A 23,423-nucleotide genomic window follows, 5' to 3' on the forward strand; every position below is an offset into this window, starting at 1 on the left:
GCTATTTGTGGTGGAGGTGAACTTAATAAGAAACGTTACTCTGTTTAACACAATGCTTAATGGTGTCTAGCGACATGTTACTTGCTAATAAGCTTTTAAAAGGACCGGTGGCAAATGTCAAAATAGTTCATAGATGCTGAGGGTAAAGGTAGTGGACTGTGGGGCATCCTGGTCAACTAAACTGGAAAATAATGGTGGCCACACAAAATATTGACAGTTTGGGCCCAATTTGGACATTTTCACTTAGGGGTGTACTCACTTTTGTTACCGGCGGTTTAGACATTAATGGCTGTGTGTTGTGTTATTTATAGGGGACAGAAAATGTACTCTTTTATACAAGCTGTTCACTCACTACTTTACATTGTAGCAAAGTGTCATTTCTTTAATATTGTCACATGAAAAGATATAATCGAATATTTGCAAATATGTGAGGGGTGTACTCACCTTTGTGAGATATTGTACCTTATTTTAAGGATGGTTGGGTATTTAACCTGAAAATAAGATAAATATACTTAAGTCATAAATTCTTTGCGCTGTACACCACCTTTGAACAGTATTTGGGAGGCTGTGGTTGCTGCTTCAGCCATTAGTTGATTGTGAACAGATCAAGCAACTGACAGACTACATGGATGGAAGGCTCATGGTAGTTATTGAAAAGAAGGGTGGCTATATCGGTCACTGAATAGGCCAGACATTTTTATAAATAAATTATTTTCTTTGTTGGATAAATTATTTTTGTAATTTTGCCTAATAATTGTGCCCCCCTGAGAAAGATCAAAACTCATTTTTCCTTTGTTAAACATTCAGGTTTGAGGTTCAATTATATTTTGGATTGACTGAGAGCATTGTGTTTGTTCAATAATACAAAAAAATTGGAATACGATTTGCTTAATAATTGTACACGCATTGTATAAGCCCATTGGCTAATTACAGTCGCAAGCTTTGACAGAACATTATTTCCTATGAATGTGATTTCCTGTGAAGGATAGAAGTGTTCTGCTGTTAGTATTCAGACCCTTTGGCATTGTAAGATTATCATATGAATGTATGTTTTGTTATATGTTAAATGTATTTAGATCTACAGTGGGGAGAACAAGTATTTGATACACTGCTGATTTTGCAGGTTTTCCTACTTACAAAGCATGTAGGGATCAGAAAATCACATTGTATGATTTCTAAATCATTTATTTGCATTTTATTGCATGACATTAACTGCACTTTATGGTGTGTGTGTCACTTACCCCTCTCGCTTCTGCATTTTCTTTAGCCCCGGAGACTCTGATGCGGGCGCTTGAGCTGCTCAACTACCTTGCTGCGCTTAACGACGACGGCGACCTGACAGAACTGGGCTCCATGATGGCAGAGTTCCCCCTGGATCCCCAGCTAGCCAAGATGGTGATTGCCAGCTGCGAGTTCAACTGCTCCAACGAGATCCTCTCCATCACTGCCATGCTGTCAGGTAATGGCCCAGGGCCCGGGTGGCTGTCATCACAAATCGCCCACTACCCGCCCCTGGCACCAGTTGGCACACTCCAAACCTTATGGTTTCCACTCAATTGCAAGATGGGGATTTGTTTTGTTGATGGTATTTGTTAATTTATTATGGTAGCATAGGATAGTTGATCACTCTTTTGGAAAAGTGAAGAAGTGGCCCATGGTAAAATTGGCCCACGGTAAAGATTTTGTTTCTACGGATACCAGCAATAGTTATTTAATATTAAGAGATTAACTTCCCCCCACCAATATTTTCTTAATGAAAATGTCACTTCAATATCCAGTAGTGGAATATCCCTTTTTTGTATCTTAATTCTTCTAGAAACACTGTAGGTGGTTTACTAGTCCAATTCTTGTTTGATAATGACCATTAGAAATGTAAGGTAAGGGCTAATGAAGAAGTCCATTGTATTCTGTGTCCACTCAAAAAGGTTGACCAGGTTTTCTCTGTGATTGTATTCTCAGAGCAATTCTCCTCAGAGCAATTGGGCAGGGCAGGCACCACCTAAAAGTTGGGTTCTTAGACCGATCTCTAGACCATTGCATCTTTGCATTTGGTGGAGGATTTCCCAAACTTCTCATCGGGCCTCCCCATGTGTTTAGCATTTATTTTAACCCTAAACTGGCTTTCCTGATTTCATCAGTCAACAAATCATGAAGCTTTTGACTAACTGAATCAGGAAACAAAACATTTGAGATGCCTGGGGGGGCCTGAGGAGAGGATTGGAAACCTGTTTTTGTCGTTTTCCTATGGCTTCTTTAATGGTATCTTTTAAACAGTTGTTTTATTGACCCAATTGCACTGGCAGTACATGATCCAACAGCAAGCAATTACATTTTCTTCAATATGTTGTTGTATAAATCTTATTAGCGAAAAGATCAAGATTTTTTCAGCTAAGGCATTTTACGTAATTATTTCCTAATTTGCAAGCACTATTTGTTTTCAATGCTGCAAGATATACATATAATGTTACGTTTCTGGGCTTTTCCATGTATAAGTAGGCAACCTGTTTTATGCTTTACTCATACGTATTTGTGATATGATTTGGCTCCGTGTTTGAGGAAATTAAATTCAGTCAATGGAGACCCAATTTTTTTAATAGGCCATACATTTTGACAATGTTGTTTCTTGAAATGTATACCGAATTCCTTCCACAAATTGTGCTGCTGTAACTTGAGGTTTAAATATTTGTTTAAACATTTCCCTGAGTTAGTATGAGTAAAGCAAATTTAGGCTCATAGGCATTACTTGAAAGTAATCATTGGTGGTGTTACAAAAACGTAATCTTATATTTTGAAGTAATGACATCGTATAAGGAAATCTGTATCCCTTTTCTAACTTCAAGGCTGTTTTCTGTAGCAATTGAATGTTTAATGGACTTGGATTTTCTGGAATGTTATATACTGTTCTCAAGTTCGATGCTCTCTTTTAACGCTCTGCAGTTGTGTGAAACCTCTTTGTTTTGCAGATGTGGTTAGGTGTTGACTCCCTTGACAAGCTTGTAGCCAGTCATCATGCAGTCGGAAGAGCCCCCCCTAAACTCACCACTTGGTCCTGCCCTGCCCCCCATGCTCACTGTGAAGTGCTCTAGCTACAATAGGCCTTGTTCCTCTGTTCTGTGAATGCTTGACTCATCCCTATGGGCGTCTGTGTTGGGGCCCATACCAACCTTGTCTAGTCCCGCAGTGTTTCGTCCGCCCCACCGAGGCTAAGAAGGCGGCGGACGAGTCCAAGATGCGGTTTGCCCACATAGACGGAGACCACCTGACGCTCCTCAACGTCTACCACGCTTTCAAACAAAGTAAGTATGGCTGCAACAACATTTCTCAGATTTCTTTATTTTTAACTTAAATATTTTATTAATATCTGGATCTATGAATCTGATGGCCTGAGACGTGGGCTTCATTTTTAGATATGATTTTAGTGGGTAATGGTAAGTAATTTAAATAACTCACTAAGTAAAGAGACATGCCTGTAAAACTTAGACGGTGATATTTTTATTTTCCCTCAGACCATGAGTCCACACAGTGGTGCTACGACAACTTTGTGAACTACCGTTCACTCATGTCTGCTGACAATGTTCGCTCGCAGCTGTCCCGGATCATGGACCGCTTCAACCTACCCCGCCGCAGCACGGAATTCACCAGCAGAGACTATTACATCAACATCCGCCGAGCACTCGTCACAGGCTTCTTCATGCAGGTCAGTTCCTGCACAGCAGGAATGCTTTTTTAAAAACAATATTTTCACTGTTACATTTCCAGGGACTAAAACTTTTACAGTCTTTTACAGTCCCGTAACATCGCAATAAAACGTGTTTTTATCAGTCATAGAGGGGCCTCATGAATATTGCATAGAATTTATCCTACATTTGTAAATACCAATGAAATTGTGAATGCTTTTTTTTCGATGCAGAAGAATGAAATATACCTAAAAATCTAAGAACCCTTTCTGAGATTGACCGTGGCTGGTGAAATAAATATCCTACGCCCAGGGTCTGAAATGAACGGGTAGATTTTGTGTTTTGCGAGTAAATCTCAGAAGGCTATCCACCACACTGACGGGTAAATATTTGTACCCAATATTTCCCTCTTATTGTAATCAGAGCTCCAGAGAGTGGTGCTGCTAAGTCTGTGATGTGCCGGAACAGAAAAACTGAATATTTTTGGAAATACTTTTTATTTATTTTTTTCATCTTAGCACATTTTTCATAACATACAATTTACTATCGCAAGAGCATCAACTCAGAGCAACGACTTCTTGTACCCAAAGGTCGGACTATCAAACTAGTGTGTGAGGTCAGAGAAAAGTAACTGTCTGTGCATGCACCGTTTGTGCTGAACTGTTAGTAAGTGGCTGTCACATTGAGCGACAACCCAAGGTAAGAAGCTAGCTAGCGGTCACAACTTGATAGCTACAATGGATTGGTGTCATGCAGGCAACATTAGAGGTTCGGCAGCAACAATAAGACTTCCAGTTTTCGTAAGTAGCCTTCAAAAATAAATGTCTGTGGTGAAACTAATATATATATTCATATTCAGCGGCAACAGTGACTTCTGATTTTCATAATTTGCCTTCAAAATAAAACCCTACGATGTGTAGCGTAAATTGTGTACATTTACAAGGAAAAACTACATGGGTAAAATATTAATTAAACAAATTTAAATTATACCTTATTTAAACTTTAAATAATACATTATATACGGTAAAGAATATTATAAGGTGGAGCACATTGAGAAATGTTTGGAGCTTTAGTTAAAGGAGAGAAACTTTGTAATATAATTTAAAGATTTTTTTGTTATTGTTATTAATTTGCTTTTCCTCATTAGCTTTGGAGTGGGATTTCATTTTAAATCTGGGAGGCGATTCATGACCAGTTTTAGAAGGATTAATTGTGGGGGAGTAATTAGGTTATTAGGGAATGATGCAAATATAAGTATTGTCAAATAATGTAAAGAAAGTTGACAAGGAAGAGAGACTGGTGTAAAAGGATGATGTTATTACAATGAATACAATGTGAAAAATAGAGGTTTGGAGATGAGTTTCAAGAGGCTGGTATGATGCTGACTCTGTTGTGACGAGTTCTGTGTGTGGCCTTTATGCTAAAGATAAGGCCGTACAGCTCGTCGGAATAAAACCTTTGTATTCAACATAATACCTTTTTATCTCAATTAAATGTACTGAAATTAACGCATACGTGACACAAAAAGGCAATTAATAATTAGGCTGGTAAAAAATATGCTTGGCTGTTGGATTTTTTTCATCTACCCTTGGCAGGTGAGGCCAAAAAATAATTTTGACCAATGACAAAATCAATGCACATTTGGTGTTAAATGTTTTTTATCTATATCTTGTTGTCCAGTGTGGCGATACAATGTACATTTTCTCAGTCTGTTATAATAATGGATTTATGTGAGGCTATAACTGAAGAAATGACTACATTGTATAGATTCTTATCATAAAACTGACATTGCCATATGACAGGAAATATAGTAGTCTATTAAGAAATATTTCACTAAAGGTGCAATGGAAAAACTGTTTCATTTCTTTCACCAGAGATTCTAAATCCCACATTTGTAAAATATATATTTCACCGTAACTATGTTTTGGAAGTGCTTATTTTACACCCCTTGGCATTGTGTGTACACTAGGTAAGGGCTTTGCTTGGATTTACAAACATTCTCTAGTTTATATTGATACAGTTCAGGGTCCACTGGTCATGGACTTTCTGGTATATCACAGAATTTTAAAAAGTCTATTCCAGACATGGAAAGTCAAGGGATTTGTAGTTTTTTTGTCGAAGTCATGGAATATCAGAGAATTTTGTAACATTTTTTTAAATTTTATTTTAGTTGCCATTTACCAAAATGTATTATTTTCTATGCAGTATTTTTCTTTATCAGGTTATTTTACTTTTTCAGCATCCATTTAGCCCCTTCCCGCTCATCAACTGGCAATCACTTTACGCAAGATATGCAGTCTCCTGTACCTGCTACGACAAACATGCCAGGAAAATGTAAATTTCATCAGCTTTGGCATGATGATGACTTCAAAGACGGGGTTTTAAAAGTAGACAGCAGAAAAGTTTGTAAAACCAATATCAATCAGTCAAATATGGGAGAGGCACGCAAACCTTAAGAAGCATGCTACCCGCATCAAGCCGACAGGAGCATCATCTTCGACCCAAGTGCCCATCACTGCTCTACTGCAGCCCATGCCAAGAGAACAGCAGTCAGCTAATGAAGCCACTCCCACCCCCAGTACCACTGACAGTAGTAAGAGACACAGTGGAGCACATCCCTGCTTAGCACCCACAAAGACCCTGGAGGCTGAAATCTTGTGGTGCTTGAAACTTACTCAGTCCCACTGGTCGTACAGGTCGTCCGAACAAAGCGGTGTGTAATTATAACGCTAGCTAGCTATTTATTTTTGAAGTGAATGTTAGGTAGCATTAGTGGTTGCTGACAGAATAGAAAATGTAGGTAAGTAGGTTGCAAGCTAATTACCATTAACACTAAACAAATCACTTTGCAACCGGCATTTAGTCATGTATTGAAACTCAGATTTGTGTATATTAATCGTTATTTATCTTCAACCAAAGCGGTGTAATTCAAAAGATTGAATCACACTAATGTTAGGCCTAGTCTACAGTTACGATTATAATGGTTGTGCTTATATTGGAGGATAGCTGATTTAATGACACAATTGCAATTTGAAGAGGATTGTGGTTAAGATTAATGTAATATTTTAATTAGCCTATATTTGGGGTATGGAAATTTAAAAGCTTTGCACATTTGTTCAAAAGAATGTTCCCAGATAGTGACATTGCCAGCAACTTTAAATGCGAAAATACTAAATCCTCTTATTTGACTGTTTTTGGCATAGCAGCATACTTCTGATGGACATGATAAGGATAAGAATGGATATGTTTCGCTTTTTGATGAAAGCTTGAATCATAAGACCCAAACAAAAGCAAATGGACATTAATTTAAGATTTTGGGACAATGATGCCGTTGCTACACACTAGTTCACTTCTGAATTCATGGGCAACCCCACAGCAGAGGACATGGTGGAGGTCTTCCACAAGTCAATAGAAAGGCTAAATTACAAAGGTCTTATACAGCTGTCAGTGGATGGACCTAATGTACATTTTTAATTCCTAGACCTTATAGAAAGAGGTTGCACCTTTTTTGAATCTATATCAAACCGACAGACCTATGATTCCTTTTCTGGCTGCAGATGTTTCTAGTGTTATCACGTCAATTATGGTTTGTTTCATCAAGCCTGATGTGATGGCTAATACAAACACTATCGAAATTGATGTCAATAGATATGTTGGCAACAAAAGCAATCTTGTTCATGCAAGTGAAGTTCATGTGGGATTCTCTGCAGACAAAATGCTGAAGGAACTGAAGATTAGTGAGAAGAGAGAATTGGATGATACTCATAGTATGCCAAAGAGAAGGCCAGATTTCACTGAATTCAATCCAGGTAGATACCCTATTCTATTTCTACACTAACATAATCCTTGCCTGACATTTGTGTCTGAAGCCGAGCCTCTAACTCGGGTATCTTTACCTGAAGACGATAGTACAATTACAGTGATAAGGCAGTGTTCAGGAGTGAGTAGTTCCGTTAATTGTGTCCAAATAGAGTCCCAGTGTAGTAAAGTTGGGTGAGAGGTCAACAGATGAAAAATATGTTGGTTAACTCTTAAAGTAGAATTTAACCAATCAGTTTATATAGAGTAAATTTGAAAAAGTAACCAGGTAGGTAACCGCAGGCAGCGTACAGCACGTCGCTGTAACCACCGGAGGGTAAACTTGGCCTTGTGTTTAGGGTCATCGTCGTGCTGGAAAGAGCATCCCATGCGCAGAAGGATGCAAATTGTCTGCCAGTATTTTCTGATAACATGCTGCATTCATCTTGACATAAATTTTAACATGATTCCATGTGCTTTTAGAGCTCACACACCCCCAAAATATCAGTGACCATAAAGCTCTATTTTGGTCTTTCAATTTTCTGACAATTCTCTTTCTGGCAACTCGGCCATGCAGCTCATTTTTGTTCAAGTATCGTCGTATTGTGCTCCATGAAACAACTGACATGTCTGTCAGAAACTGTAATTTAGTTTTTTATGCTGATGACTCATTACTGCTGCCTCATCTCTTGGTCAAGCGTTTGCACATCTGCGGTCTGAATTCCAAGTACCTCGGAATTCCCTTAGGGATGTTGAGTTTGTGCTAAATGCGAGTAAAATTAAATACATACTTTTCCTTAAATGCCAAAATTTATATTGTGATGGTGTCAAGATTATTGACATTGTCAGTTGTTATAGAACATGTTCCAATACTTAGGTCATGCAATAAAATGCTAATTAATTACTAGAAAATCATACTGTGATTTTCTGGATTTTTGTTTTAGATTCTGTCACTCACAGTTGAAGAGTACCTATAATAAAAATGACAGACTTCTATATGCTTTGTAAGTGGGAAAACCTGCAAAATCGGCAGTGCATCAAATACTTGGTCTCCCCACTGTATGTTTGAAAGGTGCTTATTGTAAAGAAAACAATGTAAAATAGTAAGGTAAGATACTATTAGTATGCCTTAACATGTTGGAACTGACCCAGAACGGCAGTAAGGAGGAATATGGAAATGTAACACTTATAAAGTGAGTCTTTAAAAAGCTTTTCAATAAATTCTAATGTAGCCCCATATGTAGCCCCATATTATGCAACCCCCATAATATTTTTAAGGTTGACTGGGGATGCATTTTGCCCCAAGTCTCTGAGACTCATGGCATGATCCATCAAATCAGTAATGTGAGGAAAGCTTAGTTTGCATACTTGACCATAAAGCAACACCATTCACATAAACAAACACTTGTTTTAGAGAATATTACAGTGCTCCTCAGTCATTTATTTATTTTTTGCTCTGGTTCACAATATTTATATGCAGGAACACAATCAATAATGGCACCATCCCGTTTATGAATGCATAGATTGAGTGATACATTATTGTGTGCATTAGAAAATATCATGCCCTTTTTTTCTGCTTTAAGAACCAGTTTCAGATCAAGACCGGCATTCTGTATGGAAATAAAGGCTGATTGATGCTCAAAGGCTCTGGAAGCAATAGCATACACAAGTGCCATTTGCATGGAGTGGTGTTTACAATTCTTTACCAATATTATTATTGTAAAGTTGAAAAGAATCAGTCCAAGAACCAATCCCTTTGGACCACCCTACATTAATTCCAGAAATTGATTTGACACAATCAGTAGAATTACACTGTTCCACCTGCTTTCAAACAATCAAGACAACAATGTTTCTTTTTATTTATACAATTGATTTAATGTAAGATCATAGTAGCCGCAGAGGTGTTGTCTTGATCTTGAAATGGGACAGTAATTGTGATGGTAACTAATACTCATACCCTAATGTAGTGGCAGGACATGGGCGGTTTTCCATACTTTAGGAATGACCTTAGTCATTTGTTAAATAAAAAATATGCGCTGGTAATATGTGCTAGTAATTCGTTAAACAAATAAACAAATAACACATTTACTGTGAGAGGATATCATGTCTGGGGATGAATAGTAGGATACACAAAACACATAAGTAACAACTTTAAGTGTTAAGGAGTTTTCTGGATGTCGGAACTGAACTGGAAGCTGCCCTCAGGTTTTTCTAACCTTTATTTAACCAGGAAAATACTTGTTGAGATTAAAAATCTCTTTTTCAAGAGTGTCCTGGCCAAGACAGGCAGCAGTACAACCATACATACAACACAGAATGCACAAGAACATAAAACAACTAAATTAGCAAATCCATCAACCTCAAATCCTTAAAATATCATGCAGAACAACTACAGCCCGATGTGGCTTCTTCCAAGTCAATTAATATCCTCTTAAAAGCAACCAATGGGACAAGCTTATTAAGTTTCAAATGTTTCTGTAACTTGTTCCATGCAGAGGGAGCAGAAAACTTAAACGCCTTTTTTCCCAGCTCAGTTCTAACATTTGGTACAGACAGAAGGAAAAGATCCTGGGAACGAACATTGTAAGTCCCAATATTATTTGCACTGATGTAGGTCAGAAGGTAGGATGGAAGAAGACCTAAAATAGCCATATATAAAAACATACCAGTGTTGAAGTCTCCGTGTTGATAGAGAAGACCATCCAACACGTTCATAATGTTCAGTGGTGAGTAAGAACTTTAAGACCGGTGATGAACCTCAGAGCTCCATGGTATAGTGTCCAGTGCATGTAAACTTTGAGACGAAGCATGCATATATAAAACTTCACCATAGTCAAGAATAGACATAAAAGTACCAGCAACTAACCACTTTTTAGATTCAAATGAGACAGGATTTGATTCTGAAATAAAACCCTAGTTTAAGTTTTAATCTATTTGCCAGCTGCTGAATATGAGAAGTAAAAGAAAGAGATTAATCTATAAAAATACCGAGATATCTGTATTTAGAAACACATTCAATCTTCTTACCCTGAGAAGTGATGATCGAAGGCAGATTTAATATGGATTTTTTTCCCCCCAGCATTTAAAACAAGTTTTAGATCATAAATGTTCTGTTGAAGCATATTAAAATCAAATTGTAATTGGGAAAGGGCCTGGACTGCTGTAGGTGCTGAGCAATACAGTTGAGTGTCATGTGCATAAAAATGAAATGTTCCTTTTGATACGTTATGATTTGTTATTTATATAGAGGATGAAAAGCAGTGGACCCTGCACTGATCCCTGTGGCACGCCTTTTGTTATTTTGAGATAGCGAGAGGTGTTGCCCTCCGCCTGCACACACCGTCTAAAAAAATCTTTAATTGATCACTGACAAGAGACTCAAACCTTGACCAAGACAGGCAATTTAGAGATCGGTCTGTAGTTATTTAAGATAGCAGGGTCACCACCTTTTAATATGGGAACCACAAAAGCTGATTTCCAAATAGACGGAATGACATTTGTGTTCAAGCACCGATTAAAAATATTAGTTAAGGGCACGGAAATAAAATTAGCTGCTAACTTTAAAAAGTAAGGATCCAGTTTGTCAGGGCCTGCAGATTTTGTCGTGTCCAAATGTTTGAGGGCTTTATCTACGTCTGAAACTGTAATAGGACTAAAACTAAAATACTGAGTAGAGGGTTCGAAACAAACAGTCTCCACTGTAGGGGAACACTCATGTTGAGTATTTAGTGACTCAAATAAAAATCTTGAGGTTATTAAATGTTCATTGAAACAATCAAGCATTTTGTTTTTATCAGTAATTTTTTGAGTCTATCACAACGCTTGAAGGAAGCTCCTGACCTTTACTGTTTTCTAATAATGATTTGATCGTTTTCCAAAATTTTGATGGGTTATTCAGGTTATGAGTGGTTTGAGAAAGAAAATAATCAGCTTTGGCTTTTCTAATTTTGAGAGTACATGCATTGCGCAGCTGCCTAAAAACCAGCCAGTCAGAGTTCTCATTAGATTTTCTGGCCTTTGCCCATGCCACATTGCACTCATGGAGGATATTTGCTAAATCCAGAGAAAACCAAGCATTGTTTCGGCCTTTAACTCTGTATTTCTATAGAGGAGCGTACTTATTAATTATATTTACAAAGCCTTCATTAAAGAGGTTCCAGGCATTATCAACATCTGCACTGTTATTAATTTCTTCCCAGTCAGAATTAGATAAATCATGAAGAAAGTCTTGTTCTGAGAAGTCCTTCATATTACGCTTGACTATAATACATGGTTTGGTTTTAGATATTTTAGTATTTCTAACTGTTGCTATGACACTGTGGTCACTGATGTCGTTTGCAAATATAGAAGCAGTTGAGTTCTTATGAGGAACATTAGTTAAAATTACATCTAATAGAGATGATTTTTCTGGGTTTTTAAAGTTTGGCCGTGTGGGACTGTCAACAATCTGAAAGAGATTAAGTGAATCACAATTAGCTCTAAAACCATCAGATATTGGTTGTAACCAATTCCCATTTAGGTCTCTGAAGGCTACTAATTCTTTTGAGTTAAAATCTGAAAAGAGTTGCATTAAGGAGGGCAAAGCACCGTTAACAGCTGAAGGAGTCCTGTAACAACCAATGACAGTTATACAAAGTGATTTAGAGATTTCAAGCTCCAATGCTAAATATTCTAACTGTTTAACTAACGATATTGACCGCAATACATTAACATGATACTGGTTTTTGATGTAGATTGCTACACCCCCACCTTTATTAGGGCAGTCAGTCCAAAAAACATTTTAACCGCTTATATTGATTACTTTATCTGAAACCGATTTACTTTACCAGGTTTCAGACAAGACAATTACATCGGAATCTGTAGAGTGAGCCCAGATACGCAACATGTCCATTTTAGGAACAAGACTGCATACATTCAAGTGAAAGAAACCTAGACCTGACCTTTCTTTAAAATCTGCCGGGGTGTTAAAGCCTATAGGGGTGTCTGGGCCTGGGTTTGGCTGCACATTTCTTGACATCTACAGTAATAAAGCAATTAGACATTTTATCTTAACTGATTTCTTGTACGATTCATTGCTTCTACTATTAAAATGGGAGTCATCATGGAGCACACAAGAGACAGTGGTAAAGTTGTCACATAACGTCATGATACTAGAAAAACAGACCAAGTCAACGGTGTCAGAAGGGAAGAATAGGCAACATGTGACATTAAGTGAACAGTCAAATGCACACGTGCCCTTATGTGATTTACACAATATTGGGAACACTGGACTGGAGTATCCATTCCAGTAATAGGTGTCCCCGGAGATAAATAAGGACAATGGAAAAAATAAAGTAAAGAGGGGTACCACTCAGACGAGTAAAGACAAAATATTACTTAAGAAATAAAACAAAAATAATAAAACAGTCCAGATCAGCAACGGAGAAGTCCAATATGGGTTATCCGTTTCTCTGCAGCGCCCAATGACCGTGTGTTTTGAGACTGCACTGCTATTAGCACAATGCTAGTACACTGACGATGTCAGACCCGACTTAAACTATACGGATTTGTGTCATAAAACAACCTTTGAGTATGACAAATACCGACTCTACATTATAGTTATATTGTACAAAAGCTCATAAAATGCTCAATTTTAAATTTTCCCATAAACAAACAAATATCAATCCCAGACAATCACAGAGAGAGATAAAAGCTGCCATCTGGGATTGCTTACGATTGTTTTAATGGGTTTACCACTTTAGGTTACCGGGGGACAGCTAGGGTAGAGTGCAAGTGAATGTAACCTCAGTGATAAGTAATATAAGCTATTTCCATATTGTTTTAAATAAATGTTATCGTAAATGACCATAATATGTAGGAAATCCTTAGTAAAAGTTAACTACTTGTTTTGTCAAGTTTCAAGGTTTATTTGTCAAGTGCACTGAACACAGCGTCATCTTGCACAATGAAATTCTTGTGACATGGCACTCTCAACTACGTAGTGAGAGTTAAGAAGAATATATAAGCAAAAGCTAGACAGAAAATAATCAGGACTCAACTTTTTTTTTAAATGCCAATGGGTTTGAAACTTACTGGGCCAAAATTATTTTTACTCTCCCTCCTTCCAAAAGTAATTGATCAGTGTAACAACATATAACCAAATATTTTTGTTACTTAACATGATTAATAATTTATTAAATGCTTTCTGGATATATATATAAAATATATAGTTTTGCCGGACCGTGTAAGCAGAGCCAGCCAAGAAGAGCGAATGTCTCTTACTGAGTGAGTTACTGATTGACTGAGCTCCCCTTGTTAAATAGCATAGTGGTCAGAGAAGCGGAACTTTAAACAATAGGTCCCGCCTTCGTATCTCCTCACAGGCAAAGCAAAGTACGCATAATGAATTATTCCGTATAGCCGAAATCTGCGCTGGCTAAAACCTTCAATATCTACATTATAGTATGCCTGAAATCAAATGGTTTACGGTTATATTGTGACTGTTTCTGGTGGATTTTCGAAAATACTCATCCGTGCAAGCATTTTGGGTCAGCATAGACAAACACATTAGCTGGCTACAACATACAGTAGTTACGTTATAGTATGCCTTAACTAAAACTGTATACAGCTATATTGTGACTTTTTCTGGCATGGAAAAGTTAATCTTTAGTCTCGCTAGCAATTGCTCAATTCTTATGATTATTCTTAGGAAGTTTGTAGATACTAGTAAGCCTATTACTGGCTAATAAGCTGTTAAAACGTCCAGTGGCAAAAGCCGTACAGTTCATAGATGCTATGGTGGAGGTAAACTTTAGTCAGTTTAACACGATGCTCAGTGGTGTCTAATGACTACTGAAACGTGACTGCTGAAGCTGTGGCGTAGTGGTTAAAGACAGTGGAAAATCTATTGAGAACAAGGACATGTATTCATTTTATTTGTGGGCCGCAATAAAACTGTTTATGGTTATACAGTATTGCAACTATTTCTGGTATATTCCACGATTTTCTCGTCTTTTCACTTGCTGAAAAAGTTATTGTCACCTTTATTGATAGTTATTGTATCAATGTCATTCACGAATGAAAGAAAAAAAATTTATGCCATGAAAGAAAGAAATACATTATGACACAAAATAGCTTTGGCAGACTCGCTAGCATTTGCTCAATTCTTATGACTATTCCGGTAAGTTATTAGATACTGGTAAAGCTTATTACTGGCTAATACACTGTGAAAACGGCATACAGTTCATAGACTCTATTTTGTAAGTAACGTTATTCAGTTTAACTATAACAATATATTTTATGAATGGCCAATAAGCTGTTAAAACAGCCAGTGGCAAAAGAGGACTTGTTCAGGGTAGACACAAGCCTATACTGACACTGGTCAAATGTACAGCTCTGTGGTGTAGTGGTTAACGATGCAGGCTTCCACATGGGTGACCCGGTGTTCGAATCTCGAGAGGGTAACACTTTCTATTGCCGGCTGACTGAACTAGGCATGTCTGGTTTCTTGTTAAATTTAATTCTTAACATTTGTAATTTTTTAAAATGAATAAAAAGATAGTTGTCAGTGCCTTTGTAAAAAGACCCATATTTGTCCACTCTAGCGACAGACAACAGTGCATCCTGGGTTCCATTGGGGTCGAAACAGGTACAGTGGGGCAAAAAATATTTAGTCAGCCACCAATTGTGCAAGTTAACCCACTTAAAAAGATGAGAGGCCTGTAAATTTAATTGCGATTATTAATTTACAATCTCTAGGTTTTTGTGGTGGCCCGATTGGGACAGTGTCTTGCTAGTTTGATTAGTCCAGACTTGACTTTTTACAGGCCTAGGGCCATCGTTATTGTTGAGCCCGGATAATACAATTAAGTAACAGAATACGTATGATGATCTGGTAGATGGTCTACCAGACGGCAGCAGTGTGATCAGGCCATAGCCTGATGATGATGTTCTGTGTTTTCCTCAGGCATTGTGTATGGTAGATTCCTTGCACGGAGGGTAGATGGCAGCCAATGATGCACTCCACAGACTTTACCACCCTTTGGAGGGTCTGCAGTGGTGCAGCTACCATACCAGGCAGTAATGCAGCCTGAGAGGATGCTTTCAATGATGCACCTGTAGAAGTTTGTAAGAGTTATTGCAGACATACCAAAGATCTATATTGAAGTAATACAATTTATTACAATCCAGTAATACAGTTACAATACAGAACATAGTTACAAGTCTATTGGGTAAATAGCAACATGTTGGGAGGTCTCTAACAATTGAACCGCCAAGCCTTTCATATGAACAGTATCAAGCAGAGCTGAACACTTTCTCGTCATTAGCATACAAATCGGCCCTATTAGCATACACATTCTTCTCTGCAGCATCACCTTCCAGCCAGAGCGTCAGTTCATCTTCTGGGTCATTATCACAAACTATATAGAATTCAAAAAAATTATGAATTATAGAATTTGTTTGTTTTAAATTATTTGAAAAAGTTAAAAAAAATGCATTTAAGGTCTTATACGAAAAGAAACCTAGAAAGACTACATAGAATAATTATTTCTAAGAACACAGGCTATAGTATTTTCCAGAGGCGGGGGACTCGAGTCACATGACTTGACTCGAGTCTGACTCGAGTCACAATTTTCAGGACTTGTGACTTGCTTGATTAAAGTATGACTGGACTTTGACTTGAGAACAAGTTACTTGAGACTTGACTTGAAGTGGAAGACTCGACAATGACTTGAACTTATAATAAACAAACAGCAATAAAATTATTTTATATGTTGTGACATCAGCACCAATAATCAGCGTATGTGCCTTTAACGCTGCACAATTCAAACCGCGCCAAACATGGTAGACAGTAACGTTAGTCGAGCTCCACAAATAGTATCGTTTGGATACAAGGACTTTGAACTGGACCGTGTGAATAAAAAAAGATTTGCCAGATGCAAAATATGCAACAACGTCCAATTTCATTCATTATTTTAAGAACCACAAGGAAAGGTAAGAAAGTAATCTCTTTATATTCAGTTTCACTAAGATCTATAACGATTAAGTTACTAATGTAATGAATTAATCTTTTGTTTGTCATAATTTGGCCTTGGTTGAATATTATGGTTTTTTTTTTCTTGTTAGAAATGTGACCATTATCATTACTGAATACGTCTGGTAAATAGATGTAAGGGAATTTGACTATATCAGTGGCATAGCCTGAATTTTAATGTTGATGGGCATCTTAAAATGAGCGGGCATGTATATTATTACACGTAGGCTATAATGTCTGTATTAAATGTGGGCATTTTCAAGTGTGTTTGGACTGCGTATGGAAACTAAAAAGCATTGTGCTTACACCATAACAGTTAACTTTACTGCATGAAAGGCTATCATGGAGGCGCCGATGTGATTACTAGCATCTAAACATTTCGAAGAGTTTTTTTTTTTTACTCATACAGACAAGAATAATTACAGCGTAATTACATATTAGGCAGTTTTTCAGTCACAATAATTAGTTTATAAGGTTGTTATTATTAGCCCTTATTACATGGATTGGCTGAATTCCAGTGCAGAATGCATGTTATTTCTTGATAACAGACCGTTGCCATGAAAAACAGCGCGTTGCTATGGACGCAGCAGGATTCTAACCAGAGACGGAACAGACTATTTTCTTCAGAGGAAGCAATACAATCGTTTTTAAATCAATAAATTCCTTTTTAAATCAATAAATTCCTTTTGAAATCAATATTTTGTGTCAAATTATAGATTTATTTGGTAGGTAGCCATGTAATAAGCGGAATAAGGTATAGCGAGGCGGTTGTTATAGCGAATACAACCCCTTCAGGCTGATTCAAGATTCCTCCGCTCCGTCCCCCCAAAAAATTGTACCGCGGAGGAGAAAAATATTTGATTTTGAAATCGAGCTTCGCACCGAGCGCACGTCAGAAACAGAGGACTGTGTGTGTGTGTTCATCTCTTTAGTACTGTGACTTGACTTAAAACTTATAAGGACTTGCTTAGGGTGAACCCTTGACTTGACTTGCTTGATTTATCTGAACTGTGACTTGAGACTTGACTTGAGACTTGATGGTTAAGACTTGAGACTTGCTTGGACTTGACCATGTGTGACTTGTCTCCATCTCTGGTATTTTCATTTGTTTATTATGCCCTACAATTGTACAAAATGATAATTATACAACACTTAAATTATTCAAAAATAGTTTTCATTTTGATCTCATTTTTATGATGTACAAGGTAAAATAACACATTATCGACCAGTTTGCGACGATCTGTACATAGGCCTAAAGCACGGTTGCTTGATAAACAAGATAAATTAGATGAATAAATAAAGGAAAGGATGATTTACAGTAGCCTACACTGCCACTATGCCTCCCGTGATCACGCCAGCCTCAGGCTGCTAGCTCCACATCCACAGAAAACCCCAGACTCTCCACTATTATGCACACCTGTTCCTCATCACGTCACCTCTGACTTCTCATCATTACACACACCAGATCCTCATTACTACAGCTTATAACTACCCTTCATGTCCTTCTCTTCAAAATCATTAAAAACATTGAAGTGTATTATTCAAATAATTGTATTATTAGCAGAGTAAAAGGATGATCAAAGGATGATTTTCAGTAGCCTACATGAATAATGAAATTGACAATTTGATAAAATATAGAAAGGTCATGTCAATTGCTTTGGATGATGTTGGCTTCAAAAACCCATGAATTTATACATCTCGCTCGAACTTCAAACTTCTACCCCACAGTCAGCACACAGCTTCCTGGATTTGTGTGAGCAAGACCAGCAAGCAAAATGGTTGCACTGCACACAGTTCTCAATGGTCTTGTTTCGTGTGCGCTTGCTGACATGACACAGTGTTTTCTTTACGGGGTTGAGCTGCCGTGGCTTGGGAAGTGTAATGTGCTGCCTCCTTGGTGGCTTGCTTCTTGGCTGTGTTGGCGTTCATGTAGTTTTCATGAAGCTCACATGCCAGATCCATTATGAAATGTCTTCTGCTGATTGTCTTGTTGAGACATTGCTTGTGCAGCACGTGTGCATTGATGTCATGTCTAAAAGGTTGTAGAACACCGCAACAAGTACCTCCTTTTACAGAGTACCGTCTTGCCATCTGGTCGAGGGTATCCACACCCACCTTTTAAAATAAATAAATAAACATTATATCGAAAAATAACACCAATAATCAAACAATAGGATATAATTTGGTGCAAGGTAGATAAAGGCTAAAGCTATTTGGCAAACATACCTTTGAGTGATTGTAGTGTGTCGCTGTCTCTGGTTTTATCTTGGCTCTGCTGCTGATGGCTACAGTTGGATGCATGGTGCTGAGAAGGCAAACAATCTTGTTCTTCTTACATCTGTACACTGTAAGCATAGCATTCACATTCTCCATCACTTTTGTGGAGTAGAGCTCTGCTGGTGTGTTGTTTTGCACACGGGGTGGGAGCTCCCGTCGCTGTTCATGTACCCAGAAGGCTTGTTTTATTTGCCATCAGTTTTTCTGCCAGGAAAAGTGATCTAAAAAGTTGTCCATTGTCACATTTCTGCCTTTGCCGGTGAAAGTCTCAGTTTCAAAACCACAGTCTCCAAAAGTCGCTCAGCCGCTGGCCTGGTTTCATCCTTCTCCAGGTATGGAAAGCCATTGAGCATGTACCTCGTGTCAACATCAGCAGCGAACCAAAATGTTGGTGGGAACAGTTTATCATCAACAGTTATGTTCTCTCCTGGCTTGTAACAAGCAATGCAATTCTTCACAAAACTTTTCCAGGTATCTGAGATTGCAGCAAACATGTCCATTTCCAAGCGTAGTCTTGTGTCCTTGTTGTCAAAACGCAGGTGTCGCATAATCTCTCTGAAGCAGCTGCGTGGCATGGTCTCTTGGAAAAAGTTCACCCCATATTGATCAGACCAACATGACTCCAAATCCATGCTCGTCCCACCTTATGCGCCGTGGACATACAAGAGTGCAATGAATCCTTTGAGTTCATCAACAGACATGTCCCACACACACACTCTTTTTCTGTGCGCACAATCTCGGATGTGCTGCCGCATCTGCACGTCACAGAAAGACAACTGTCGAGTGCACTGCCAATGGGTTCTCTAGCTTGGGATGTTGGGCCCGCACTCTCTGTGAGGATATTCCGCGAAGGTCGTCTTCCTGGTGTGCTCTCATTGCTCTCTTCTACCCAAATCGTGCCACCCCTCCCAGACTCTTGTCTCGCAGTGGCATTTGGGGTCGCCATTGGTTTGTTTCTTTTTTTTTTTGCAAGGAGGCTCAAGCATTGGAAGTGGTGGCTCATTATCAGAATCAGATGAAGCCCCGGCATCTGAGACATCGATTTCGGGGTCTGTTTCTGACTCCATCTCATCTAAATCTTGCAGCATCTGTAATGCTGTCAGGGCATGGAATCGTTGGTTTCAGTTTGCCATTGTGTACTAAACACTATGAATTGTCTGAGTTGTCTGACTTGCTCACCAAGTTCAGATTATATACAATTACTACACTCATCATTCTTCATCATTACACCTCAGTCACATGCATAGGTGTGTCTGGATTGATCAGGGAGTTATCGACCATTCATCCATTGCTATTTCATTGCTATTCATTAGATTAGATAAGTTGTAACTTTATTGTTTTTGAACATGTACAAGTACAGTATAACGAAATGCAATTAGCATCTAACCTGAAGTGCAATTAGAAGAGTGCAAAATATTTACAAGTGAAACATTTAAGAACAATCTGTTGTAAGTGGGATGTATGAATGTGCAAACTGAAGGTGGCATGTACAGCTCAAATGCAGGGATAACAACGAGGTACATGTAACAACTGAAAAATAATGTACTCAATTTCAGAGAAGGATTTACAGTTGCCTATTTTAGATTCTGTCCACTTTTGATCCATGAACAAAATGAACGCAACCAGTAGTCAGGGGAGAACCTTTATTTAGCATGATTCCAAGATGTTGATCTTCCATAGTTTTTACATGCTCTCCAATAATTACAAATATTTTATGCCAAGACTGTCATCTGGGAGTATCATTCACATAAACACTCAAATACTTTTTTGGAGATATGGCTATTTATCCTAAAATCAGACATATCTAAAACACTCCCCCAAATAGTCATTAGCATTACTCTACCTTGGCGTACACAATGAACACAAAGGACAGGAACTGTCCCACTTAATCAATGCAAAATTATCGAATGGATAGGGTGTTGCCACCAGATGTTGTCAGACATGCACAATGGACTGTTCTTGTTCTTGTAAAGTTTTATCCATAACCTGTACTGTACAATGAAGCATAGCAGAATATTCAGCACTTTATGCAGAACAGGGGAAATCCAAACACTACAGATAAATGTCAACAATATCATGAATTTAGTTACATTCCAGTTTTCTCACAGTTTCACACCTCTCCAGGTGAGCTCAGGATGGGGGGGCTGATGGCCCACACTTGGTGTTTCAGATCTTTTGAGAAGAGAATGTTATGCAGGTCCCCTGATTAATATCAACAAGGGTCTGTTGGAGACTTGGTGGGCCAGGCACCCCTCTTCGTCAAATACACTTCCACTCTTCCTCATCAGACATTTCTTATTACACTACAGGGGCACTCTAAACTTACGGCCGGCACGTGCAAGGCTGTACTTGTCATTTAGTGTGTGTGTGTGAGAGTTAGTTGAGGCTATTTGTTCTTCTATCTTCCTCTATCGTTTTTTGTCACTGATTCCCATCTTAATCCAATGACCGTAACCTTTTCACTGATTATTATTACCCTGTTCAAAGGGTTCTGACTTTGGTGAAGTGCTACTCATAAATGTTTTTGTCAATCAACAGTAGGTGGTCCAATGTGATTTAGCTTGCATTGAATGTGTGAAGTTTTGAGTAAGGTTTCTGCCTTTTCTGTAAAACTAGCTGATAGGGCAATGCATCCCCATGGGCAATTTGTTTCGTTGAGCTCTAGTGAGTTCTTCAAAGCAGCTTGGGTGCTTGTAAAAGCTAACTGGGTTCTTCAGGTGAGTAAACGTGCCCTCTTACATGACCCAGTCTGGGGGTAGGAAAGCTAATTCACTTGGTGTGGACTACTATAACGAAGGGCTTGTTGCTATCTTCAGTTAGAGTTTTTGGAGTCAGACAGGGCCTTGGATACAATTGAATAATGAAATTCAGAAAGGGTGAAAAAAAGAGAGCATGCAATAATAAGAGCTCTGATGGTGAGTGACCTGTAACTAATTTCTCTTTTGTTTAGGTGGCTCATTTGGAGCGCACAGGCCATTACCTCACAGTAAAGGACAACCAGGTAGTTCAGCTGCATCCTTCCACAGTCCTGGACCATAAGCCAGAGTGGGTGCTCTACAATGAGTTTGTCCTCACCACGAAGAACTATATTCGCACCTGCTCAGATATCAAACCAGAATGGCAAGTTTGTGGTCATTAAATCTACTTCAGATAGTTATATTTAGCCATTTTAGATTTATCAGTCTCTCAAGTGTTGAAGATGTCCGCACAAATTAACATAGTATTAAATAAGGGTTTTTGATTGGTATATTTTTTATGTTCATTCATTGATTATACTTATTAAATAATGATTTCATTAAAATATGTATTTAAATGATCTGACTTTCATCCCCAGGCTGGTAAAGGTTGCTCCTCAGTACTATGAAATGGGCAACTTCCCACAGTGTGAAGCCAAGAGGCAGCTGGAGCGAATTGTTGCCAAACTCCAGACCAAGGAGTATTCCCAATATTGAATGACAGCTAATGGATAGAGAAGATTGGCATAATTCATACTTAAGTTGTATCCTTAATGTTTCTCTTTGATTGGACATTTGAATTTTATAACTTCTTTCGTTGTTTTGTCTTTCACTGTTTTTTTTGGCCATTAAAACATGTATAACTGTAAGCATTTAAGAATGATATCAATGGTGAATATTAGCCTAATCTGATAGAGATTTTCGAAAGGAATACAATTAACATCATAAAGCATGAACATTCATGTGAATATTGGTGACATACCTTTAGGAAATTGTGAACCCTGAGATGAAATTGTACTTGCCTAGGTTGTCGTTTCTTCAATAAAGGAGCTTTGACTTGAATAAAACAAGGATTAATAACTCATGATCTCTGACTGTTTTTGTATTAAATATGTTATTTATGAGCTTGTGCTATTTCAGACAGCATCATGTTTTAGCTGTGTCAAATTATAAGGCATACATTTGATTTTGAAATCTGACACGTACAAAAAAGGAATCTGTCCTAAATGAAATGTTAAGTTGTTGTTTACTTTTTCTTATAAGAGGGGATTGTAAATAAAAATGTCATGCCAGTTTTATTAAAAGTTGACTGAATTGCATTATTCAAGTCAAAGGTGTGTCCCGTTGATATGTTTATTAAACTCCTAGCCACTCTGGAAGTCACTCGGGGATTTGTCGGCAACACGTCAACGTCAAGGGCATTCTGAGCAAGTGAATAGTAGATAGAGGTTGGTTTGCGATTCTTAGACTTGGCTATGTTTTATACTAGGCAACTAACATAGCTCTCTCTGACAATCAAATGCTGTTGCTGGTGATAGATTCTTTTTGAGGTGCCAGTATGAGAACATATTCTTTCATGATTCTGTTTATACATAGAGCTGGAATAAGGACCTGATTTAGGTCGTGGTTCAGTCCACTCCAATATAACCTTACAATTTGGCCATAACCTGTGAACCATTAACTTTGCTTTCACATTTTCTAGGTAAAACCCCCAGTGTTGAAGAATCATTGGTCTGGCTGCTGTTGAAAGCAAGGAGGCGTTGCTAAAACAGAAAGTATGTTTTGAAAGCATTAGAGTGATCCAGCTACGCTGTGGTAATAGATTTTTTAGTTGAAGACATAGACTTATACTTAAATCGCTATGAGTGGCACAAACCTAACACTGCATATGTGCTTCAACACAAACCATCCCTACAGTGAAGT

General features: G+C 38.0%; 1 protein-coding gene across 2 annotated transcripts in view; it reads left to right on the forward strand.

Moving 5' to 3' along the window:
* Positions 1 to 22,582, forward strand: part of LOC105005986 (pre-mRNA-splicing factor ATP-dependent RNA helicase DHX15) — a 60,003-nt gene extending 37,421 nt beyond the window's left edge. For both annotated transcript variants that reach the window (XM_010864272.3, XM_010864273.4), the window contains exons 10-14: positions 1,268 to 1,459; positions 3,174 to 3,296; positions 3,507 to 3,697; positions 21,716 to 21,885; positions 22,100 to 22,582. In XM_010864272.3, the coding sequence (XP_010862574.1) occupies positions 1,268 to 1,459; positions 3,174 to 3,296; positions 3,507 to 3,697; positions 21,716 to 21,885; positions 22,100 to 22,217 (794 nt within the window). In that variant the 3' untranslated portion in view covers positions 22,218 to 22,582. The remainder of the gene's footprint in view (positions 1 to 1,267; positions 1,460 to 3,173; positions 3,297 to 3,506; positions 3,698 to 21,715; positions 21,886 to 22,099) is intronic.
* The last annotated feature ends 841 nt before the right edge of the window (positions 22,583 to 23,423 follow it).

This window comes from Esox lucius, chromosome 25, assembly GCF_011004845.1.
Source record: "Esox lucius isolate fEsoLuc1 chromosome 25, fEsoLuc1.pri, whole genome shotgun sequence".
In the NCBI taxonomy this organism is placed as follows: domain Eukaryota; kingdom Metazoa; phylum Chordata; class Actinopteri; order Esociformes; family Esocidae; genus Esox; species Esox lucius.